This window comes from Lineus longissimus, chromosome 6 (assembly GCF_910592395.1).
Source record: "Lineus longissimus chromosome 6, tnLinLong1.2, whole genome shotgun sequence".
Taxonomy (NCBI): domain Eukaryota; kingdom Metazoa; phylum Nemertea; class Pilidiophora; order Heteronemertea; family Lineidae; genus Lineus; species Lineus longissimus.
Window position 1 is genome coordinate 2177933 of NC_088313.1, and position 27203 is coordinate 2205135.

The 27203-nt window shown below is 38.9% G+C and overlaps 1 protein-coding gene across 24 annotated transcripts in view; it reads right to left on the reverse strand.

Annotated features, from left to right (window-relative positions):
- Positions 1–445: 445 nt before the first annotated feature.
- LOC135489758 (nucleolysin TIAR-like) overlaps positions 446–27203 on the reverse strand; it is a 278040-nt gene continuing 251282 nt past the window's right edge. For 21 of the 24 annotated variants that reach the window (XM_064775256.1, XM_064775253.1, XM_064775276.1 and 18 more), the window contains 7 exons: positions 23957–24032; positions 20589–20700; positions 18164–18271; positions 17146–17402; positions 16539–16741; positions 12934–13058; positions 446–9389 (listed from right to left, as the gene is read on the reverse strand). In XM_064775256.1, the coding sequence (XP_064631326.1) occupies positions 9352–9389; positions 12934–13058; positions 16539–16741; positions 17146–17402; positions 18164–18271; positions 20589–20700; positions 23957–24032 (919 nt within the window). In that variant the 3' untranslated portion in view covers positions 446–9351. Of the gene's footprint in view, positions 9390–12883; positions 13059–16538; positions 16742–17145; positions 17403–18163; positions 18272–20588; positions 20701–23956; positions 24033–27203 lie in introns of all 24 variants that reach the window. The other 3 variants (XM_064775255.1, XM_064775254.1, XM_064775257.1) reach the window with 3 other exon arrangements.

The window sequence follows — 27203 nt, forward strand, 5'->3', positions numbered from 1 at the left end:
ACCAGCCCAGATGGGGTTAATATCGCAATAAAAGTTAAATACTCTCTCCCAAAGGATGAAAATTCCTACAGAAAAAAATATTCCCACGGTCTGAGCCAAACGGGATGCAAGGGTTAATAAACAACCTTGCACTCAGGTTCAAAAAATTAAAATTGCAGGTGTAATGTATTGGGAAATGTTTAACTTTTTCCTAGGAACAAGGTTTCCATTAACCCTCTCATCCCGTTTGGGTCGGACCGTGGGAAAATTTTATTTTTGCAAAATTTCTGCCTTCTGAAAAGGATATACATTTTTTTCTCAAAATTAACGCCCTCTGTGTGGAATCGTTGCCTGTGAATTGTACTTTAAAGGTACGTTCCTTTTTCAGGGCACTGCTTGGAGACTGGAGAAGGTGTTCAATATGAAATGAAGACGAACGACTCAAGAAAGAAAAGATGACGAAGAATTACTTGTACAAATTTATAGTTCTCTTTATTTGCCCTGGAAAGGTTCGGTCACTATGTATCTATTGCCCCAGAGTTACAGCAGATTTTAGTACCAGCCACAAATACAACTAGCGGTACGTTATACAATATTATGCTCTAACTGAAGATGCCTACAATCCAGGTCAGCGAGTAGATCATTTTACCATTGATAGGAGGAGCCCTTCTTATCGGGCAGAAGATATTTTTTGAGATTGTTGCAACTGGAAGGCAAGAAATTGTCGCAATCTTAACGCTTTTTGAAACAGTTTAAAGTAGTTCAGGATTTCTATCAAATGCATCAAAGAAATTATTTGCTTCCAATAGATTTCTCAATGCGGGTTTTTAAATACTGCATAGTTTTCATTCTAACCAATAGGATTGCAGCATACACAGTACACTTTTTACACATCTGCTGCATATGTAGACATATTTTTGCAACAAAAATTCCTACAATTTGTGTGAAATTCTTACATCTACAATATTATGTGTTCAGCTGACCGACTAAAGACTGAGGATAAGCTTTACAAATTTATTCACACTTTGCAACCCTCCATAAATATGGGTGTCCCAATCGGCCGATTTCAAACAATGCAATTATGCCCTATTATTCGATAAAAACAAAAAATCCATTGAAAAGAAACCAGTAACAGCCTCAGTTAGTTCTGGCCAGCCTCTCAGTCTCTAATGGGTTAACTTCTCAGTTTATCTGCCATGTTCATTTTTAAAGCTAAATGCGACCTTCGACAAACTCACAAACTCGTGCGAACAATTTGTCTAAGAAGACACAGGTACCTACAACAATTAACACAACATTTGACTCCCAAAACAAGCACATTCCGGAAGCCAGGCCACAACATTTTATACAGCAGTTCAGTAAATAAATCCACAACCCGTGTCCCTGGATTCGATTGAACCACATTTCTGAAACAAATGATTAATAAATGCTTGGGTGTTGACGTATCAGACACCCTTAAATCGATTGGCCCAACACGCCCAGATTTCAACCGAGACAAAATTGGCGGTACTTAACATTATCGACACCAGGTTAATATACTACAGTAGTGACCTACATACCACATATAAAACATTTACATTTATCAACAGTGCTCAAAAAACTTGTACCAAAACCATTTACATTTTACATGAGGATACACACATATGTTCGCTTTGACGCTCCCGAGAGAGCAGTTTTAACAAAGGAGAAAGGGGGGCACCTTCGATAAAACCTCCGAATACTGGATAACATGAAGACATCAGGCACTTGGTCACTTGTAAACAGTAAGTCCGGGAATATTTAAAGGTTGCCCTCACTGGTACTAGTAATCAGACACAGTTAGCCAGTAATCAGAAGTCTTACTTCTGCCCAGCTCTGGAATATTCAATGGTTGCCCTCACTGGTATCAGTAATCAGACACAGTAAGCCAGTTATCTGAAGTATAACTTTTGCCTAGCTCTGGAATATTCAAAGGTTGTCCTAACTGCTACACGTAATCATTCTAGGAATCGCAGTCAGTCCTCCGCGACACTTGAAGAAGACTGGTTTACCTGGCGAACGTCTACCCGTTTAAAATGCGAAGTAACTCGGGGATGACCAAGCCATTGATGTCTGACCCCGACTCAAGGATTTATCGAAATAGGACAAGAATGTTGGTAATTAACCCCCGAGGTTGTTTTTTCAATTGTCCCACATATAAAATACAAAATGCCTTGCAATGGTTTTAAATACAGTTTTCCACAAAACACGTCATAACGCCGTTCAACAACTCACATGTTGACAGACGCATAACAAATAATACAGTACATCCATTCTGAAGAGGTGCGACAAACTCATTTTAACGGATTTACAGGCAGTTTGGCGAATATCAGTTGAGTGGAACAAAGACTGCATGCCATTCTCACCAACATGCTAATCCTTGTCATGACTTCTGTAGCATGTTTTGGGACGAGGTTACGATCCTCTACACAACAGACAAGCAGAGTGAAACTGCACCATTTCATCTGAAACTACTTTCGTATTATGCTTTGAAGCAATAATTCCGGGACCACAACGTCTTCAGAATATTTTGCTATCCACGAGTCGCAAGGCAATGTCTATCGCACCTCTTGAAAAAGAATCCACTCGTCACAGCGGCGTACCATGGCAAATACTACGGCCCGACGTTGCATAAAACCGTGAGTGCATCAGTTTTGTTGCACATACATTTACATAATAACATGGGTGTATACTAACATGATGTACCAAGGCTACAATCTTGGTTATATACGTTTTCACTGCATATATATATATTGACTTATACATGATGTACCAGAACCACGAATCACAGACACCCATATATATATTTATTTATACTGTCTACCTATATTTATATATTTACATGAACCCACACCCAAAATTTGTTGACACAGATTAATTCTGGCCAATACCGTCTTGGGAGGGGAGGGAAAGTCCCCTAGATCGAGGTTGACAACCTGATTTTTATGCATCCACTCACTGAATGGACCTGAATACAGTACAATGATAATACATTTGGTGCGTGATATGAGCATATCATTTTAGCGATTCGATGATTGTTTTTTTAGTCTTTCCCCCAGAATGCTTTTCCGCTTGAGTAATAAAACCCTGAATTGAAGGCATCTCGTATCTAGTGCTTTTGAAAATCATGCACTTAGACAACTGTAATACTTGTGAAGTACTTCTGTGGTTTTGAACTGAATGAAGAGCGCCTCCATGCCGCATTTGAGAAAAATCCCTGTTGAATATATCAGTGCCAATAAATCAATGGCAACAACACTGACAATCTGCAGAAGCAGTCTGCTTTGGATCACGCTCGTGTAACCGGGGCCATGGACAAATGAATGACCAGCAGAGAATCCCAAGGAGAGCAGACTACAAACCAATCAAAACAGATCACTAAAATGGATGCGCATTTTAAACAAGCGTCTTTTTACCCTGACAGAAACGACCAAAATATTGTCAAAACTTATTACCTGAGTAAGTGTCCTCATTATCTTTCAATCGCAGCAATTAAAATTGCTTGTTTGCAAATTGCTTAAGAGTTGATAGACTGACAGACTGACTGACAAGTATTTTTTCCATTCCAGACAGGGTAAACAGACATTTTTAACATATCGTGTACAATTAAACAGCACATGATAAAACTACACATACACAGACAAATGTCGCTAGAAAATGGTCATTTTGGTATTCAGATCAAGCCAATTAGGACCAGTAGGAAGTGTCGTCAGAATGTCTGGTTTCTTCCAGAGAACTGTTGGTACTTGGTTATTTGTCTGACATCACGGACCTGTGCAACCACCTGGCAACCAGGTCTGTTCATAGCGTAATGAGATGTTGTCCTGCCCTTACGTCCTTGAAAATCATCTACACTCCCCCCTGAATAAAGGGGAGGAATATCTAACATGTCTAGGGTATAATGGTCTTTATAACCAAGCTACAAAGCAGTCAATGGAGAGAACAGTGCATGATTATGAAATCTAGGGACTCGTATGGCGAATGGTTACCTGTGAAATGGGACCTCTTCCAGAAGCACTACCCCAATGTTTATTTGTGTGACCGTGAAAAGTTCAAGTAAAATTACCTCAAAATCAATATGAAAATCTTTTTAGTCAAATACTATTTTTTTACACATCTTAAACATCTAGTCTTTATATTTGCATGGCTCACTAATTACAATGATTATTGGTTCATTAACTAATTATCCTTATTAGCGACATTTATGAAGGGGTGAACTTCGAAATTCAAGATATACATATGCAGAGCAACAACCATAAATGTAATTACAGCTTCATGAATGATCTGATGAAATGAAAATGCCTTCACAACCTTTTTGCATGCTCAAAGCATGTTAGATAATTTGAGATGAAAACACCCTGAATATTATACACCACACAATAATATAAAGAATGAGATAAACTAAAAACAAACTAATTCAATGAAAATCGTTTAGGCTTCAATACTATTTCAACTATCGAAAAAGACACGTGATTAAATTCTTTGTGAGTTAACATAAAATCCCAAAAGTGGCAATTAATCCGCATAAAGATTCACGCATATCCACTTCCAATTTCTAAAATATTACAACCATTTGTGCACTTCTTTCTTATTCGATCTGTAAATAATCACGAGTGGGAAACAATTATGGAACCGCATTGGAATGACATAACTGAGGAGGTGTAAAAACTGGAATAGCCTGAACAGCGGTTATGTTAACATTCAGAATCGTAAGTTAAGTAACTAGCACCATGACATCTACGCATTGACTTTCGTTTGAAAAAGACTATAAAACAACATGTTCTTGTTTGACGTATCAAAAGTTCAGGGGACAAGCCATACTCGGACAACTATTTACAGTCAGTTTAGGTATAAAATATGGCACATGCGCTGCCCAACACGTTGTCGACACTGCCTTTGTACAGCAGCCGACATTTCGTGTAGCTTGACCCCAAGGAACGTATATTATGTTACAATCGATGGATTTTCAATCCTGGATATAAATTTGAGAAAGTTGGCACACACGGAGCAGGGAAACCTCCATATTTTGACAAGAAATTTGATGCAGTAAAAAAGTGAAAACCCACCCGACACGATAGAAGTACAAGAAAACTTTTAGATCTTAAAACTGTGAGAAATTTTGAAGACGAATGCCACCACAACCAGACAGACTTGTAAGCTGTGTGTGGAAGGGTTTTGGGTGTTGCGAAAATTGTCGTGGATAGGTGTTTAACAAAATTACAGCGGCGATAATCGCAAAGCGCAAAGGGAAGACTAAGAAGGACTGAAAAAGTGCTGAAGTGATGTAAATACGACCGCACACAACTATTCCAACAGTGTGGTTGATGCCAGTTCCAAAATTGTTCCTCACGCAAATAAATGATCGAAAATACAAATGCTTGATTTCAAATATTTCTTTTCAAGGTCACACACAGATCAACTGAACTGAACTATTTTTATAGGAAAGAGCTAAAACTACACTCTCACTGAGATGTATTTGTAATAACAAAGGGGTAAGGCTTCTGGAGATCCATCTATCAAAAACTTGGCATTAAAAACACAACCTCTTCTAAAACCTGGAGAAAAACTATGAAATAGTTGAAAGGAATAATGCCCCAAAATGTTTCTATCAAAATACATGATTGACCCAACTGCATTGCAGAGCAGAAGGGATATTGGAATGGGTTTGGTAAACAATATGTAGTCTGATGGTGTCACAAGGTGACCTTTAGAAAACTGTACATAACGCTGAAAAATTGTATGGGCTACGTTAACTGTGGTCACATGACCGAGAAGATGACGACCAAGGTGGTCTGCTCTTCCGAATATGCAGGATTTAACGCTGGAAGGGGAACCACAGTATTAACATACACCACACACAAACTTCACAAAAATATCTTTTGAATGACGAGTTGGTATCTTATGACAGTCCCCTCAGAAATTTACAGGCCAAACCGAGTTTGTGGAAATACTGTAGATTACAATATATTGACTTAAATAGTTGCTATATGCTTAGTTGAATCTCTTCATCCAATGCCTTTCAAATCAATACTTCAGATATTACCCAAGTTTTTAGCAGAATTATGGACAAAAATATTAGTGGTCTACAGCATCCATTGATGGCTCATCCCATTTTAGCTTCCAAGGGGTGACAGCGTTGATTTACAATAATACACTACAGCTATAAATATGGGTCAATACGCTTTATACATAGAGTTGCTTATATTTGCATCATGGACTAAACATCGCTACATATCCCTCCATTTCTGTTTACTACATGGTTACTATGACAACAATACAATCAACCAACATCCTGATAAAGTCGCATCTTGAAATGTTGCAATAACTTAACACGATTTATAACAACGCTTTCCTGTCCGCCCTTCATGGGTTAAACCATTTGAAACTCTGAAGCAGGTTTAAACTTAACTATACGTAATACTATTCTTCTTCATTACTGAATATCGAATTTGTGAGTTGAAAATTTCCTAATTTCTAATCAAGGAATTCATTGGTTTTTAAGTACCAGCAAACTGATAGGTGTATTTTGCAAGAATAAGTTAGTCCCCACATCGATGTCATAAAAGAGAGTGGAATAGACTAAAAGCCTTACAGCAATGAGAGTTTTGTCATCGAATACATCTCAGTTCCAGCATCGTCCAAATTGATATTTAAGACAGACGAATTTCGGCCTGGCAATGACCAATGGCATTCCTTCACAATAGTCAGTTTGCTTAATAATTAGGCCTATGTCATATGACCCAACATCAAAATTCACCGCAATGGGTACTCTTGTATTTAACAATAACATGTCAGGCCTTTTCAACTCACAAATCGATAAGAAGGTGGCATCATGTTTTAAGTACATACATGTAACTCGTGAATTAAGAAATGAACTAAGCCCTAGATCAGGGAGAAGGTATGGTGCATTGACATCGAGAAGCGAAGATCACCTGAATGTTCTAACGTAATATCAGTGTTCAAGGGTGAAAAACATTGACAATTATTCAAAACAAAAACGTTTGATCCAATAAAAATTCAAACAATGCATTGCAAATGGTCGTGAGGCAGCACATTTTATCTTCGAGACCACATTTATAGGCATGGAAGGGCGATTTATCCGTACACCCAGTCTGTGTCATTTTAACAACGCTTATATAAAAGTACAAACCCCAATTCGCATGTTACAAACCCGCGATGCCAGGCTGATATTATGTCTTGGGCGAGTTGAAAATAATCAAAAGAGAACAAAATGTGTGACCAATAATTTGACTTCCTTCACCAATACAATCCACGTTTAGAAGAGTAAAAAACTCTGGGGGAAAAAATAAAGGGAATAAAATGAATATTGTCTTTCAGAAATGTCATCTTTTATCAGAGGTCCGTGATGTTCGTGTATTATTCTATTCCCATGCGGCTCAGGTTAATAAGAATAAGTCTTGCTGTAAGTGCAGTTACTGTGCAAGTCAATTTAGCTGAAACGTTGCATTTATAGTACATGTACTTGTAGATCAGTCTATACCACAGCATTATTGAGATTGGGTCACAACTGGTGGTCATATTAGCTCTGTCATGTTGACAGACCTCATGAGTACCGCATTCATCGAATCAAAATAGACTTTCAATTCAGTAACCCATAGTATAACAGAAGAAACAGATTATAACATTTGAATAATAACAAAGTCTTTCCATGGAAATTTAACCTGAATCCTTAATTTGCAACTCTAGGTGTCCATACGATACTTTAGCGACTTGGGCCGATCTACAAAACTTTTATCTTCGCTCCAAACGACCGAACAAGGTATGAAAATATACCGATAACATATCCAACCATCTGCGATGAGAAGGTCTACAGCAGAGGACGGCAGTTGGTGAGATGCAGGATACAGGGCTGAAAAATCCGAGCTTGCAGAAAAATAGAAGAGAAAGCGGTCGATTTGCTTGTTTGAAGAATAGGGAAGTGAAGACTGATTGCACATTTTTACTTTTGATGTTTATTTGGGTGTCACTGGTGGTATTGGAAGCACGTCCAAGGAGAAAAATTACAGATTTTCTCCTGGACTGAAATAATTTCAACATACCTGGGCATGTGGGCTATGGTATCATAAAAAATCTGACGTTTTCAGCAGAATATTACTTGTTTTATCAATTATTATGCAACTACTTTTTACTGCTGCATCAGACAGATTATGCTGATTCTTGATGATATTTCTAAGCCGTGTCAGATTTGAATGAAGCGGTGCAAAACATGAAGATATGCTGAATTTTTCATTAGATTGTTCACAAAATGAGCAAGCAGATTGACGGAAAACGTGTTTTTTTCTACGAAAGCTGGATCAAAACAACCTATATTCGAAGTTGATATGCTTATGAGTGATATGAGTTACGAGCCTGGCTTCGATAAATAGGAAGAAAACGTCACCACCAACTGCTGCCCTCTAGTGGTGATAATTAGAACTTACACATCAAAACAGATGGAGCGAGTTACAAAGGTGTCTCATATAAATATAAACATAAAATAACGCAATCAAGTCAGAAAGAACATCTGTCGCCACCTATAAACAGAGTTAGGACTATATTGGCGTTCCACAAGGCATCTATTTTAACAGAATTCATAAAAACGCAAATACATATCAAATTATATCGAATGAACACTTGTTATCACCTATCGACAGGGCTGAGAACTATATATAGCAAATGTACATTCATATCGGGCGAATTTGCACTGAATATATACGGGTAACGAACGTTAATGAATATTGTTGTTAAGTTGTATCGTCACCATTTGTTTACAAATCAATAAAACACTCACAATGTTCTGGTATAAATATTCCTGTTTTTTTCATATGAGGGCTCATTAGATACAGAATACGTGGGCAATTATAACTATACAGTGATTATAGAGTTACCTAATTCCTACACAGATTAACTAATGATATATGGGGCCCAATACACTACGGCTGCTACACATGTTGGCTATTTACAATTACAACGCATTTTTGCTTTTTTTTACATTTCAATGCATCGAGACATTTCTCCGTGTCACCGACTTGTGCTAGCCACCACTTCCCTAAGTGAGATCCATATTCTAGAACTACTGACGGATGGCTCATTCTGTGCGCGGAAAATTGTCACGAATACATTAACATAATTTTTTCCCTCCACCAATCGCGGCAGTGGTTCTCCCTAGCGATCCTAAGATCGACACCCGTCCAAGTGCCCGTCTAAAAATCACATGACTTTTCAAGTCATTATTTTACAATATATACGGTATCAATGCACGGCAAATTGCCATTGTTGCAGTTAGTCCATTATGTAAAGCATTCTTGAACAAAGGCTGTGACGTCCTGTGTACAGGCTGACTTGCTCGAGACTTTACTGGTACCCTGACTGCTGAGACTGACCCTCACCACCTGAAATTGCATCAAGGCAAATGAATTAATCAGAAGCATTATTATAACAGTAAAATATTGGTCCATTAATAGACCTTTGGCAAAAATATGATAATGTAGAAAATCTGCAATTTTTTTCGAATAATGTACTAATGAATCACAGTCCAGGAGGTACTGTAATGTACTGCAAAATTTCAAATCGTGATGCTGAAGTTTTGCAACACAACAACTTTTAGTTGAGATTCTGAAACCAACTGCCAAACAGACATTTTACCAGAAGATATTTTGAATGTTAATGAGTTTTATTGTATTATTTTGGCTGGGCAATTATCAGACCACCAAGGCCTGTGAAAGCAGCAAACTCATTACGGTAAATTCCTCAGGTGGAATCAGGCCTTTATGGATTTAAAGTAAGGAAGTAGTGAACAACTATAATCACAGAGAGCTAAGGAAAAAGGAGTTAATTTAATGACAGAAAGCCAAAAGTAGATGACAAAGAGACATAGGAATGCAAATCAACAAGAATGCAAGACGCAACTACAAAATGCTGGAGACAGTGTAGAGAGGATTTCACCCTCCTCGGGATGTCAATTTATTGCGATGACCTTCACCATTTTGAAAGCACACAGAGTCGAATAATGCAACAAAAATAGCAAAAGAAGGAAGAAAGATAACAAAGGATGAACTTCCGAGTTTTCTCGGTGATCGATGTTAGCACACAGAATTCTAACCGACCTCAAATTATATTGCACGTATTATTTACAAAGGGCTTCATTTTTGTGCCAGCAGTCTCAAATTTTCGATCGTGATATAGACAGTGAGATTGAGATTTATGTTCTCGTTTTGATTTGGCAGAACAAAGCCACGGCCGTAAAGACATTTCAGTCTGTTTTGGGCGCGCAACTCGTTAACGTTTAGGTGCAATAGAACTGAAATTAACACCGCACTATTGGGTCTTGGTACTAAAATCAAAACTGTAAGGCGGAGCTAAATGCTGCCCCAAACCTCCAGTCAAAGGGCGTCCGGTTAGGGCCCACATTTGAGCACTACCCTCCCAATCCCACTTTTGGTAAAGAGACCGACCAGTGCGATGTTAAGTCCTAAAATCTTCATGTAAATAAACAGCAAACTTTGTTTAATAGTTGAATTCGTTCAAGAGGAACATGGTATGGCCACACACTGGGAATACTTACTGCTCTACAGACATTCATGCGGCCCTGTCTAATCATCACTGTCACCATAGTCATTGTGGCCATGACCATGGCTGTTGCCATGACCATGATCATGACTGTTGCCATGACCACGACTGTTGCCATGATCACGACCGTTGCCATGACCATTATCTCCATAAGTGTCATTGTGGTCAGGACTGTGATGGGGACGCTTCGCTGTAAAGTTATGATAAACCTTGCTGTCAGGCGAAATGATTCTATGGTTCTGGACTGATCTCAAATATGCATTTCAAAATAAGCCAAAATAAATCAGTCCGCTAAATCTTTCATATTATTATCAGTGTGAGTGTTAGTCAATTGATGCTTGTCGGAGAACAAAATGCTCTGCCTGAGGACTAAGATGAACGAATGGTATCTGAAGGACTAGCATGTACATCTCTATAATTGAGCTGGGGAATTATGCGACTGCAGTGCTCCACATCACCAAATGACCTATCTAACTTAAGCAACATTTATAGACAAAAGCTTGCACAAGCTAAGGACATGTGGAAATGAATTATCGCTAAACAAGCTACATGCTACTGGGGCCCCTCATTAATGGAAACAGATTTCAGAGATGCATTTTTTTATGTTACCAAATCTTGAGGTAGGTATGGTTTTCTGAGGACAGACATCCTCTGGAAACTGCCCACACTCAGGATAGGGAAGTAAATCTCTTCAAATCATTTCCACCAAATTGGAATCTAGTGCAAGCTACTCTACAACACAAAGCATGGCAGCATAAGAAACTGGTAGAATGTCAAAAATATATACACTTAAAACTTGAAACAAAATTCCACTCCTGCTCGTTTTCACGACACTTTGATCTCATTTTTACATCAGAAATCAGATTAATTCTGCTCCTTTCTATATAGTCTATAGTTTAGTTAGAAGGAAAAATACAAACCAAGAGTTGGTGAGGATGTTTTTGATATTTATCTCTGTCATGAATGGTCGCTTCGCAAATCCATTTAATTTCCTGGCGCAGATTCAAAACGAGATTATGAAACCTTGCAAGAAACTCCAAGGTCCCAGGATGACATTCACATCATTTTTTAGATTTAATTAAAAGCCTATCCAGCAATTAAGGAACACTTTGCCTTAATTCTGAAACAGGACCATTTTTGAACAACTAACTTTGGACAACTAAAATTTCGATTAGTTGACTCTTAATTACACTGCTCCTAATTAACAATTAAGATAGAATATTCTGATTTTATTCCATAGGTTTTTGCAAATTAAGATCGGTGGATTATTCAGATTATTGCATGAAATTGAAGTTTCTTCTCAACAGAAAGTCACTTTTTGAAAATGAACAGCTAATTAGGAAGATTTGCATTGATAATTACCCAATGATTAATTCATTAATTAGTTTGAATAGGCACCTTCAAGTTTCTGTCGAATTATGAATTGGATCATTCCAAGTCAACAACTTGTTGGATTTTTGTCTTTTATTAACTTTGTGAGTGACATTCAAAATAGACCGTTTTTAAGGTGGTGATTTCAAAAGAAACTTAGTGATATCTTGGGAAAAACTATTGCGTGAGAATATTTGCTTATGTTACATCAAGGTAAAATATCAAAGGAAAAACTTGCTAAGAAGAAAACAAAAGCTTTTTGAATACTTTCAACTAAACACTGCCGGTGTTGATTTCATTTTGCCCAAACTAAGAATACAAAACAATCAATCTTCTTCCAAAATAAATCAGATAAGTTTTTCATTCAGAACTAAAGGATCAACATCACGACACCAGACTTGAGACTAGGACAAGACAAACCAAAGAAGTTCTAAATTTGAATTTCAAAACTGACGCTATTTATGAGAAGTGTGTAAGTGGTTAACCCTTCCCTGCAAAGGCCCAAGGCATATTAGGTGCAACCAATGGTGGAAGAAAATAGAGAACTTTGTTAATTGAAGTTTTTTAGCTGGCCAAACCGGTCCTGATTACATAGCCACTCGGGCTGAAATCTAAGACGTTTACATGAGATGGGACAGTAAGCCATGGTCTGTCGCAGCTTGCGATCATTCCAGGGAAACTAAAACACCCCAGACGGGTGAATAGTCCTTCTAGAGGCCAAGAGACGTAAGTTTTTAAGTTCGATTTTATACTGCCACTAATTGCACCTGGTATAAAACTGCCTTCCTTAATTGACACCAAAAGCGAATTAAAGGAGAGGGTCAGGTGCATCCTCCGAAATGAGCAACAGAAAAAATTTGAAGCGAGATGAGATTTGTACAAGAGGGCCAGCAGGTTGAGGGTTTTTGTAAATATCTTAAAAGTTTTATCTTGAAGACAGACATACCAGTCTCTTATGTCACTGCACACACCCGTTACAAGACTCCTTCTACAGACCTTGTTGTACTTGGTAGCCCATCATTGCCGCCTGTTGCCCGTTATATTGGGCGGCTTGTTGGCCGGCGTTAGGTACCTGCATTCCATAGTTGGCCATCGCGGCCACGTTAACTGCCGCGGCAGGGCTGGAAGGACAAGGACAAGAACATTAGTTATGACGTGATTAGGCCAGGGATGGGAATTGTGGTGGGTTCCGGCTATTAATCCTGCATTCCAGTGGTTGCTGACCATCAGTATATAACTTTGATGAGACGTCGAGAAGGAAAAGTTTTGAGCCATTACAAAATTACATCAGTCACTGGCCTGTCTGGTCATGGCTGGTAAGGAGAGAGCACATATTTACCAGAAATACCAGGATTCACCATTGCTTTTGGCTTACAGCACTCTTGACAAAGTCTTACACACACTGGGCATTACTATCAGTTAGCTACAAAGGTGTTTGAAACCTACATTTTGGGACAGTACAATTTCTTGTTTAGAATTTAAGGGGCAGGATGTGGGGAGGATGCAGGTTGTAATCTGCCGTATTATATATGAAATGCCTAAGGATGTCTACAGGCAGGAGAAAGGTAGGTGGGATAAAGTTACACTCAGCTGTTGATAGGGGTCTCTTCCATCTAACAGTAATTCTCAAACAGTCCCAATGTCAGAATGCAAACTGAATCTGTTAAACACATTCAAATTCATCAAAACAACCGTAATAGTATTCAGATTATTTTTATGAATAACGTGTTGTTTTGCAACGTCAGCTATTCACTCGATCACTAACCAACTGTGTGACTTTCATCGCGGAGGAAAGTGAATAATTTGTTATAAATGAGAATAATTCAATTGCAATAAATATGATTATGGTCTAGATTAGGCTGGGCCCCTTTTATGAATAGGCTCTTCCAGGATGTGAGCACACCCACAGAAATATATGGCAAAAGACCACAGTCTTTTTCTTCTTCAGCATTCACCCTGCACTTGGAGGTGATTTTTCTCCAGGGAGCATTCCTCCTCCAAGGCGGGATGAGCATTTTTGTGTGCCGCTACAGTTAGGCACCAATTGGGTTTTATTGGCCTCGTGACTCTGACACTGGCCATGCAGACATCACACGGATTGACTATTGTTTGCTCCAACTAGCACTACAGTAGAACCTCTCTACTAAGGACACCCTTGGGACTAACAAGTGCTGTCCTTAATAGAGAGGTGTCCTGATTAGAAAGGTCACATTGAATGGAAAGAAAACTACTGTCCTTGATACAGAGGGTGTCCTTAATAGAGAAGTGTCAGCTAAGGGAGGTTCTACTGTAATATGCTTATGACAGAACAAACTCCATAAAACGTTTTTGCATGAGTGAGAACAGAGCTACATAAGTACCAATGTTATGACTCTCTAACTAGAGCAATGAAAACATTTTCCAAAGGCAATTTTGACAGTATAGTCGAGTACAAGGACTTGATATACAGATCATGCTTTTGGTTTAATATTCAAATTTGCCATCTCTGTTTATTGATTATTGTGAGTCCACATTTCCTGTGAGTACAGCGCGGAGTTTCAAGGGTCTGCCAAATGAATAAATTATTGGGAAATTTTTAACAGTTGGCACGGTGTTGACGCTCTCCGAACGATTGTGACATCCTATGAATATCACTGACTGCAGAATATCCGTCCGCTTGTTAAGTCAACTTAACAAGGACCAATATGAGTGTAGTTCATCTGCAGTAATGTGTACATTTTCTCCACTCAAAATGAGTGAAACTTTTAAAAGGGGAGCACAATTTTCAACATAGAATAACTCAGTGTTGGTGTACTTATGTGAACTCATAAAAAACTTTTCCCAACTTCTGTCTAACACACTCATGACTAACACTTCAAGTTGTTAGCATTCAAAACTGTGAGTACTTCCTATATTTTTCATTAGCACAAAATGCGTTCATAAAAATTTAACGTGTTCTAAAGTGCCTGCCTCTGATGGAGCCCTTGTAAGTGTCACAATAGTAGCTTTGGATCCGCTGCTGTGGGAACTGGTGCCACTGCGTATGGGAGGAGCTGGTGGCGATTCAGTTCATTTTTGGCGCCCATACAATGTTAAACAAGCTTAAGCAACCCGATTTGAAAGGCTGTTTCTACCTCACACTTCTATCAACATCTAAATTGGAAATTACTGACAGTATTGTTAGTCAAACAGATAACCTATAATTGTTAACCACTATTTCTAATTGTTAATGTAACCTACTAATTGCTAACTCGTCAAAAGCAGGTGCATTAAAACGCTTCAAGTGTAAGAAAATGTTTCAAGTGTATGGTTATGTGCATCACCAAAATCGTTATAACTTACTGTTCGCTATTTGAAAGAAAAAAAGTTATACATAGGATGAAATATTTCCAGGAGTTGTTATCATACGAATGCTGATGTTCAAATTCCATCAGCCGTGAAAAAAATGACCTTCCATCATGGGGCAGATGGACCAAGAGGAAATTGATTTACTCATGATGCATTTTTCCATGCTGCTAAATGCTGCATGCGCCATCCTAATTTCCGTAACGTTTCTGGGGCAGTAACGTTCGATCATTACAAAATCACAAGAAATGGATTCCATTCCAAGTCAAATTGGACATAATCACCAGTATAAATATTCACCTTTCGCCACAGATAACGTGCAAGACGTTTCTACCAATTCATGTGGAATGGACTCTGCGTATCATTGTCATAACGCTACTAGGATTATAGTACCATGAATGAATTTCTCATTAATGCGTCATTCCAAGCAGTAATGGCACCATTAAAGCATGTTTTTACAATAAGCTGCAATAGCAGATCCATGTTGACTGATGTTAGAATGTCTTAAGTATTACCCTCGACACCCGGCCTGGATATACTTCATGCATCGTTAAAGGTGGAGTACATCTATAAATGATACCTCAGGTTTTGTGCCTGTGTAGGTCTTTGCACAGCATTTTGGCACACAATGCTCTTGGATTCTCCCTACTGCGTGCAGGAAGGATATTTTGTTGTTTTTTTTTTAAATTTCAGTCTTTTTTACCGATTTTATTTATCTCTTCCTTTGGCACCATGAACTCTGTTAAAATGTCACCAATACATTTGATTAATGTCAACGTTCTGACTCTCAATGGGGAGAATGACATGCAAATGAGGCCAGTACCACAAGGACAATTACCACGAATTTACATAAAACCTTAGTGTTTGGTCGCTGCGATAAGGAGTGGAATAACTGAGACCTTTGTAAACAGCGACAAAGTTTTAAATTTCATATTTAGGCAAGATGGGTTATTGGACAGGGCACAAGGGAGTTTAACGTCTGAATTTACGTATTATGAAGCTGACCAATTCCCTTGTCCTCATGACCACTAATATAGTTTTGAATCTCTGTAAACATGAGATTACCTATGGGATCAAATTATCAAATTTGGCCGCTTTCGGAGGAATTCACAAAACCAGAATTCATCAAAGAACTGACGATGATGATATCAATGATGACAATGACAACTTTGAACAAATTCAGTCTCTTATGGAGAAACTTCTCAATCTGGATTTTCACAAAACCAGAATTCATCAAAGAATGATGATGATGACGACAATCGACATCGACGACTTACTTGTAAGCTGCAGCCATCTGGTAGTTGTAAGCAGCAGGCCACTGTCCGGCGGTGGTGACTCCTGTCTGCACGTAACCTGTGGCAGGCTGTTGTATTTGTCCATACTGTGTGGCAGCAGCAGCAGCTGCTTGGCTAAATGCAGGCCAGTACATGTTGGTACCGTAGTATTGGTAATTTTGGACCTGGTTGGAAAACTGTTGTTGCTGGAAAATGAATTATCAGGATTGAAATCTCGGAATGAATCTCAGAATCTAAGAAGCAGAGGATAGATAAACTCTACAGCAACGCGTGAAATATCAGATACGGTACCAAACTCAGCCAAAAAATATGAATCCAGCATAAACGCTTACTTAGGAACTTATAGAATATATTTCCTCCTAAAAGGAGACAGACTGTAACAAAATTTATTTTCAGAAGCTTATGATATGGTATGACGATTTATTGATAAGGTACTGATAGAAGTTGACTGGCAAATCGAAATAAATGAACTAAATCTATCAAAACGTTATTATTCCTATCTAATTTTTACTGATGAGTTTATCAAAGCATGCAACTAAAACTAATGTGCGGGAGACCCGCGAAATAAATAAAAATTTGTTGTCCTTACCCCGACCCCCCCTACCTGCTGCTGCTGCTGATTGGCTGCATTATTCGGGTCGCCGGACTCTCGTCCCCAGGAACATTTCAGTGTGTTTCCCTCTATCTCTTTGCCGTGCATTCCACATATTGCCCGGGTTGCCATTGCATGATCGGCGAATCGAATGAATGCATATCCTTTTTCTTTAAAAATTCTTATTTCGTGTATCGTACCGAACTCGGCAAAGTGCTTTTGTAACATTTCCTCTGTAAGGACAAGGGAGAAATCTGGATAAGAGTGCTGGCTTGGCAATCCCAGCATGAAATACAATCATTTGTTCAATGAGTTAAAGTTAGGGGTATGTCACAATGTTGTGAATGATCATGTTGATGATGATGATGATGATGATAATGATCAGGAATAATCTTGTAAGGCATAAGTCTTGTCAAGAAAATCTGCTTCATATTGGTGCTCTCTTTAGATGTTACCAAAACCCATTACTTCAAAAGTAATGGGTCTTTAAATGTTACCAAAATTGATTACTTCAAAAGTAATGGATTTTTACTTCAAAAGTAACGGGATTTTGATAACGCCATTATACCAGTATAGACACCAACATGGACCGGTTAGTACGGTTCAAGTTTTGGACACATGAAAGGCTTCAGCACAAACTCACACATTGATGATGATGATGATGATATCACCAGTGTTTCTTGATGGTTCTCAAGTAAGTTTTTTTTCAAGTCTACTTGAAGGGGTTTGAAAGAACAGAAGTGGATGCATAAATCACCAGTGCAGGACTCCAGTTTGTTTTGGCTTTGCCATTCAGGGGCAAAAAAGATTCTTGAATTCACATCGAAACCAACTCCAATGCACCAGAGCATATGTATCTGGAGTCTGTCTCTGGCCGTGGCATTGACAAGTGAATGCATTGACCAATTGAATTAATGGTCCTCTGGTCTCAAAAGAGATTCAAGGACACAGTGCACTCAGCCACAATGCGTTTTACATTTTCCAGCGCTCCCTATGGGACAAGCATGGTACTTACGTGAGGCCACATTATCTCCGGAGAGCCCTGTTTTATCAAAACCGCCGCAATATACAGTGGAGTTTGTTAAGCTTGATTGGTTATAAACTTCTTCATACGATTTTGGTGCTGAAAAAAAAGTATGAATACATGAGGTGATAAATTGGTATGCAGACACATTCAAGTGTCAACTGCAGTCTTGAGTGGTATGCCATAAATTCCCGGCTTTATGCGGCAATTCTATAAGACTTTGCAAGGTAAAAGAGCAGCATATATTGCCTCCATTTCACGCCAGCATTGCATAATTAGGCGGTAGAGGTTTTACAAGGGAAGACTACTGCACTATGTTCACATCACAGGCTGAGTTGGCCACTACACTGAAGTTACCAATTCACCTAATGTCTCGGTAAAAGCAGAAACTCGTTGAAACATCAGCATTTCCGATTCCAATGCCAATGGCAAACAATCTAATATGAAACTTGACCATAATGGAAAGAAAACAAAACAAGATTCTTGAGTCATTTCTTTTTCTTTCAATCTTAATCTAGGGAACGACCATCAGCAATCACCCTAAGGTTCACAGCGTCAGAAACTTTGTCGAAATGAACGACATTCCTGATGAGATGGAATCAAATTTTTGCTGTAGCATCCAAGATGAACCAATTTCATTTAGAGTCGATTCCAAGTTATTTTCATCACTGTATCATGTACATTTTCTCCAATAAAACAAAAGTAATGTACATGGGATTCTTGTAATGCATGGTGAAACCGACATCAGCTAATCTTGAGTTCATTTCATGGAACGTTTATTAGAATTCCCGGTACATCTTTCATATGCAACTGTGCAAAATGTACAGGTGCACTCAGCATCATTTGCTTGAAATCGACACCAACTACCAAGCTGTCAATGGGAATGCAATCAACCCAGAATGTGGATATAAATTACCATACTGCCGAGTTTAATTATTTTCTTCAACACGTCCAAATGTCTCATTTTAGTTTTATTAAACCAGTAATCCACATTTATGGCCGAGAAAAACATCTGGCCGTCAATATTACATGGTAATTCATCATGGGATAGCAACACTAACCGCAAGTCCCCGGGCCGTGGGAACCTGATATTACTAGATTAAGAAATCTATCGGCATGTCAACATCTCTGTTTCAGTCAGCACTTGAGAGAACACAAGGATGATCAAACAAAATACAACGGATTTCTTGAAACTTGATCCAAATTTTCACAAATTTGACCTTGAGAATGGAAGCGACCTTCAACTCTGAGATGGACTGCTGACCTTCAACTATGTATCTGTGAAACGTGATAGCAGGCCTGCATCAACTGTCCTCCAGATTCCAATCTGAATCAACCACAAAGAGTCATCATAATATTAAGTTGCCGATTGGTTGCAATGAACTCATTAGATCATAATACAAGCTTTCTTCTTCAGTGTACCCTCAGCACTTCAGAGTTACTCTCCAGGGAGTATTCATCCTCAATGAGGGATGAGCACATTTTCGGGCAACCAGGGTCAGGCACCAGTTTGGTTCATATTGGTCTAGCAGCTCTTTCTTTGGACAGGCACAGTAGTCCATTGCAAGGTAATTTAGGGTTAACTGCCTTGCCCATGGACACTTAGACAAAACAGTTGTGATTTTTCCAAGAGTCAAACTCACAACCCCCTGTTTATGAGCCTAGCGCTCCAACAACTATGCTACTGATCTACATACGCAAGCATTGATAAAGGGCGATTAATTGTATAGTATTCTGATGCAAAAGTGAGCACCTTGCTACAAACAGATACAAAAACTGCATCAACCTTTCATTTCGTATTCACATCAGCCTTGTGGATGCCTGTTTAACAGTTGTGTCACATTAGTCACTGGTATAACCGCTTTTTATGCAGGGAATTAAGGCCGTAAAAATGGCTAGTCCATAATAAGAGCATGGTCATTGGCAAGTGTTATTTATGTCCTTATCAACACAGCACACCTTGCTTATGACTTCTTGAAAACAAATGAATTTCTGCCATGAAAAATGTGATATAAATAGGGCCAACACTTGCAGTTCAAGGAACCAAGGACATGAAGGATATGAACAGTTCGCCAACTTTACCAGGCTAAAGACAAACCTAGCTCCTTTTTTGTTTATTTTGTATTTTGATATGGAAAATAGTTGTCAAATTTAGAGGGGCTGCTACAAAATCATCCTTACAAAAGACAAAGAATGACACCATGATGATTTGCGATGACTCTGATAGGATTAGGGGACATTGGTACTGTGGGCTGAAGTATTGACCATAGCATCTCATGTCTGAGCAGAGTAAACCATACAACAATGTCATCACCTATACTCGCATGTCAAGCAACGCTAATAGTCGAAATATTGAAAAAGACCCGACGACTCCTTTCCCTAGCTGGGCACTGGGAAACATGGCGAGCATACTTACTGACTGCCTCTTTCTGATTGGGTGCCGGAGGTTTCCTTGTTGCCCAATTTGTACGGATTGACCTGCTGCCCAACCACTGCCCGTTCATTTTCTCTATGGCGGTTTCCGCTTCCTGGAAAGACACAGGAGAAAGGTATTATGATTATTGACCAAGCAACCCACGCTGTCCTTGCATCAACAAAATCAAATCCCTGAGGATACATGTAGCTGCTTTTTCATAATATTGAAATACACGAACAGTCCACACATCAATTTCCTGCATGAATACGTTTATTTTCTACTTTTTTCTATCTTTTTTCATAATAGACACTGCTGACTGTGACCCCATGTCAAATTTGGGCATAAATTTGGTAATGATATGATGGAACTTTTTTTGAATGAGAGTTTTAAAGTAAAAGTGTGTTTTTTTGTAACAAAATGGCAAACACTGTTATTTGATTGCAGTAAAGTTTTCAACAGCACTTAAAATCTTTGAACGACAACACATGAACACCCAATGAATCACTATTCTTCCGAAACCAAGCATGCTAAAACCAATACCCAATGAAATTAAGCGGGCAAAACACTTCAAAAGTTAGCTTTTCCACTTCAAAGAGGCGACACTTCAAATTGCTCATTAAAACTGTGACTTTCATTAACGCTCGTACTTCAAAACATACGCCATAAAATCTATACTCTCCAACAGGAAGCAGTATTGACAGGCCCGCATCACAAATGAGGCAACAAAAGGTGAAAACACGGAAGGAGCAGGCACTTCTGAATAAATATGAAATGGCCAGGGCCATTGTGCTCACCTCATGTGGAGGAAAGATGGATAAAGAGCATGGTCTTGTGTCATGTAGTGTTAGGTTTGATGTAGGTCCAAGCAATTACAATTTCCCCAAAATGGCCAATTTACATTACATTCGACCTCTGTGACCTTGAAAAGTAGGTCAAATCAAAGAAGACCCGGGTGACACATTGAATGGTTGTTAGAATTAGATGTACCTATGATATAAAATTGGTGCCAATCGGGCAAGTCATTACTAGGAATAATGGCATTTTGAAGAATTTAGGATTTGGCCCCCTCCCTGGAGGCCAAACGGCAAATCAGATCGCACCAAACTTCGGTACCTGAGATCACCTGACCAAGGGGTACATGTGTACTTAATTTGTGATCAATAGTCATTGCAGTTAAGAAACGTGCCATAGTTACGGCCTGACGGCGAATTTACGCCATTTGACCTCTGTGACCTTGACAAGAAGGTCAAATTAAAAACCTATTTGACATATACTGTATGGTGGTTAGATGTACCCATGATATCAAATTGGTGGCAATCGGGCAAGAAGTTAAGGAATAATCACATTTTTAAGGTTTTTGGATTTTGCCCCCTGGTGGTCAAGTGGTGAATCATATTGGACCAAACTTTGGTCCCTGAGATCACCTGACTAAGGGGTAAATGTGTACCAAATTTGGTATCAATAGTCATTGCAGTTTAGAAACGTGCCATCGTTACATCCTAACGGCTAATTTACACCATTTGACCTCTGTGACCTTGAAAAGGAGGTCAAATCAAAAACCCGGAGGATATATGATGCACCTTTGCTAGAAGTACCTACCATATTTTTTTCAAAATTTCCCGACTACTATTAAGGGAGATATTGCATATTTTCACTTTTAACGTTTGTCCCCCTGGTGGCCAAACCATGAAACGAATCGGACCGAAACTTGGTCTCCCAGGTGTCATTACATAAGGGTACATGTGTACCAAGTTTCAACTCAATAGCTCTAACAGTTACGAAACGTGCCCTGCTAACGGACGACGGACGACGACGACGACGACGACGACGACGACGACGACGACGACGACGACGACGACGACGACGACGACGACGACGACGACGACGACGACGACGACGACGGACGACGGACGCCACGGTATGGGATAAGCTCACCTCTGCTAAGAGGTGAGCTAAAAACCAACATAGAACTCGAGATTTCAATACCTGCAGACTGCATGAATAATAGTATCAATATCTTGAACCACTTTTGCATTTCCAAAACTTTTTTTAGTTCAGATAGGTACATGTATGACTTGGTGCCAGAAACAAGTAACTAAATGTGCCTTGCCTAATGTGTCAGCGTGTGACTCAATATGAATAACATGGTGTGAGATTCCACACTCCCAAGCACCACTTCTATGCGTTTCCTTTTAATATTTGATGTGTTAGGCTTCTGCAAGATTTTTTATATCTATTGGTTTTTGTGTCACGCAATTTTCAGGACTATCCATGCAGGGTAAACATGGTGAAGCTGTCGCAACACACACATCTTTTGTTTACTTTTTATGGTACTCCCTATCTCTCTGCCAAGAATATAAATATGGCAACTTTGATTAGAGTGAGAGCAAATAACAGAGGAGAAGTTCACTTTTCTGATTTCCTAAAAACCGACAATGTCACTGATGTAACTTCTAATGTCAATCAAGATTATACAAAACAATTTTTATTCAATATTGTTTCTAATGTCATTTGAATCAAATGCAATATTTATCTCATAAAGGTTTTCCAATCAAGACCCAAACTGTCCCAAAATTCGGTGAGGAAAACAATTAAAACAGTATGAAGATGCGAGCACTTATGCAATGATAGTCTTGATAGCATGTTATTACGAAACACTTAAAGCGGAAAAAAACTTTGCGCTCCCGCGACTAGTCACCAGTGTTTCTAATGCCTGACAGTTAGCATAATATTGCTACATATATTGACAGAATCCCGCCGGGATGCACCAATGCAACTTTCCAATGAGTATCTGGCACCACGCCAACAATGAGACGCGAATATGCAAACACTTCACGCTTGTATGTAACTGTGTTCTGACAACGAAATATTTAATCGATGAGAAAGTTAACTCTTTGGAGACGGACACCATCTGATGAACACATGTCACGAAGAAGTTTGGATGGATTTTTTTTTTATTTTGGAGAAAAAGACATTCCTTCGAGCCAGACTCTTCTAGGGACATCAGAAGCAGGTGCACCCTGGGAAACTTCAGGCAGACGTCGAAAGTTTAAAAGCCATTTCACTTGTTTTTCTTTTCTTTTTCTTTAGCCACTTTCTTGGGATCCCGGTAAATTTCAGAAAACTGTCAAATTCTGTCAAAGGTGACTGAGTCGGAGAAGGCTTAGCGGGATTCAAACCCTACGTATTTCAATAAGGAGTCGGGCTCTCAAGAGACTGTGGGTTCAATTCCCTTTTGATTCAATTCAAATGCAAGTGATATATGAAGCTCCTCCTTTACATCAAAAGGCCTCTCGCGTGCTTGTGCCAACAGACCTGAAGGAACAGTCCAAGGAAATTTCAAGAAGTTAGAATGTAGATTTACTTACCTCCCGTTTAACGAACGACACAAATCCATAGCCTTTGGACTTATTACTTTGTGGGTCTTTGATAATTTTCACGTCTCTGTAAGCGAGAAGGAAGAAAAACATCAGAGATAGTGGAAAAACTGACATCAACTGCAATATGGGCGCATCACAAATTCTACAATTTAACATGATGATTGGAGAATGTTGCTGTTGGGCCCAGCTGGTACACCCGCTGCTTATGAAGACGGCACACAGTCCAAATCACAATTGTCATCCCTAAATTCGCGTCACTGACACGGTGCCCCGCACATGATTTAAGCGAAACAAGTGCGTCACTGGTGCGACATTGATAATTATCCTATTGGGTGTTTTAATTGTTCTGAAAGGTTTGAAATGTGTGTTCACATGCAAGGCAAGCGTACCAAGAGGTGAAATATAAATGGGTCAGATTGAATGCAGTTTGAAGGTCTTCATTCTTAAACAACAAAGGTCCACAATGGAGTTTTCTAGCCACGATTTCATGGGGCCCCCCTCTATTGGCCATTGTAGCAACTAAGCCAGTAAAATGGCCCAGAGTAGAAATTGTGATTCATGGCACACAAGAAGAAACCACAAAGAGCAAAAACTGTGTAGAAAACGCCAAGATCTGTAAACCTAAGGGGCGGGTAAATGCAGTTTATTAAGACGATAATATAAAGCATGCTGGCCGTTCTACTACCAATAAACAAAGACCTGACAATGGTGTCAGTTTGAACAGAAAGAGGCACAGTGAGGGGAAGGAATTTGAGAACGAATTTCATGTCGAAATTGCGTCTTTTGCATTTTTTGGGATAGCTGACGTTTAAAGTGCGAAGAACATAGGGAAAGAATTTCAAGAAGGATAAGTGACAGTTTCTTTAAATATCATATATCGTTTTGTTTTGCAGAAGATAAGTGCAAAATGAACAGAAGTCGGAAAAAGCACACTTAAAATGAGAAGTCAAAATCCGAAATCCAGAGTTTAATTACAAAAGACTGCAGGAAATGTGAAGAATTTTACACATCATGAATTCAATTAGAAATGTAACAGATACTAGTAAGCCGCTCCCATTTATATACGGACTGAGTGTCCAAGTTTGAATTTGAATTTGAATTGAAAACAAGCGGGATCAAAGGGCACAATGAAAAAAAATTTGCATCGATAATCTTTTTTTTATATAAAATGGGAAAAAAAAAGAAATTCTATACTATGTAAGTTATTGAAAAACTAATGAAGGAATAATTGATTTTGAATAAAATAAATTGAATAATGAGGAAAGTGGCATACATTGCCGGTGATTATTTGTTGGTAGTAGATGCCGCAATTGCTCCGACACGCCCTCTTTACGGCATTATCTGAATTAAAAAGGCACAAGGGACACGACTTAGTATTAGAGGAAGATGAAAGCACGTCGAGCCATTTTTTGAGGAACCAGCTGCTTCATTCATCATGTTCATGCATTAAACCATTCGGGTACAGTCTTTGGCAAAGTATGTCAAATGTGACTGGGACTGTGAGACTATCTTACACTTGAAGTAACTGACTACAATAACTGCATCTATCTGAAAGTCAAAGAATAATTTTCGTAGCCTTTAAAGTCTATTTACTTAATAGCCTACAAAAATTTTCGTAGGCTATAAAGTCTATTTACTTTATAGCCTATGAAAATTTTCGTTGGCTATAAAGTCTATTTACTTTTGATAAAGAGAGTATGCCCCAATGCTACATAATTTAATAGGCGATGTTTAATTGACTGACTCAGGGTCACATGACGTACTAATGGGTAACAAAATGGGAATTATAAATTTAATTCATAAAGTGGTGCATTATTAACTGTCAACAAGATGAAATGTAATTTGCAGAGCACTATATTATTGACATGATATGATTAGTAGTTACACAAAAATCATATAATATTATTTCATAAATTATTTTGTAAATTTGATGAATTTCAAGCAAAGGAGATCAGAACCATCTCTGCCTGAGTGATCTCCCCGAATATCACCAAAACTAAATACAGTCGGACAAGATATGATTAGACTTCAAAACATGTGCTCATCATCAGCCAAATTACATGTGGTCTTTTTTCCTCAGGTATTTTAATACACATTCTAGCCCTAATGATGATGCGAAAACTCAGACGTTACTCAACTTTACACACAGTCTGAATTCCAATTCGGGTATGCCATCGACCTCATCTAGCTTGGAATGGTATAATTGTGACAACCAATGATCAGAAGAGGCCCGTAAAACTTTAATGGGCACAGATCCGTTGAAACGAACTGACGCACGTTGGCGCTCGTTAAAGTTGATTTTTAATTCTTGACTTGACGAGCGAATCAACTGCCTGGGTTCGGCGCATGTTGCAATGAGCGGCAGGAGTACGATTAGCATTCCCTTTGCGTCCTCGCCGCTGTGAATTGCAATCCTACCAATCTGGATTGAATAATTCATAACATTTCATCCAGTTTCAAAACAATACAAGATTAACAAATAAACTTTATTATCGGTGCGCGTGCTATAACTTATTCTCATTGCACCTTCTATATTTCATCAAGGTTTATTATGATTCTGTGGCATTCGAAAAGTTGCAGTTAATAATTCACCATCGTGGTCTCTAGGTTTCGCGTGTTTGGAGCCAACTGTCGTCCCAAGAGATTACCAATACATCGTACCTGCTCCGATTGAAAACCATAGCATGTGGCCAATCACCAATGTCAAGTTAATTTGAACTGGATGACGAATGAGTGCAAGCCAAATTTGGTTACAGCCCCTGACACACAAATACCACTGGAGTAGTATGTGTGTATGCGAACATCCGAATCCAAAAGCACAGTCTCAGCAAAGATGTGGCCGGGTTCCACTAACCGATCGAACTGAAATTATCGCAGCTGTTAGGTATAAAGAGTAAAACATATTCATGGCTGTCAACTCCTCAGAATGGCATACAGTGCCTTTAGTCCACAAGCGATGGCACTACAATCGACCAAAGAGTCAACAGTTTTGAGTGAAATTGACAAGTTTGTGGATGTCAACCTCCCTACGACCATGATCTGTATCACAACCCTGCCCCCTTCCATCAAGAGAACTATGACAATAGAACAATAGAACTATGACAATAGAACAATAGAACTATGACAATAGAACAATAGAACTGTGACAATAGAACAATAGAACTTCCAAAACTCGCAGGCAGCTGCAACTTTTCCGCCCTCTTGGCCCATCAAAACAAATCGACACCTCCCACCT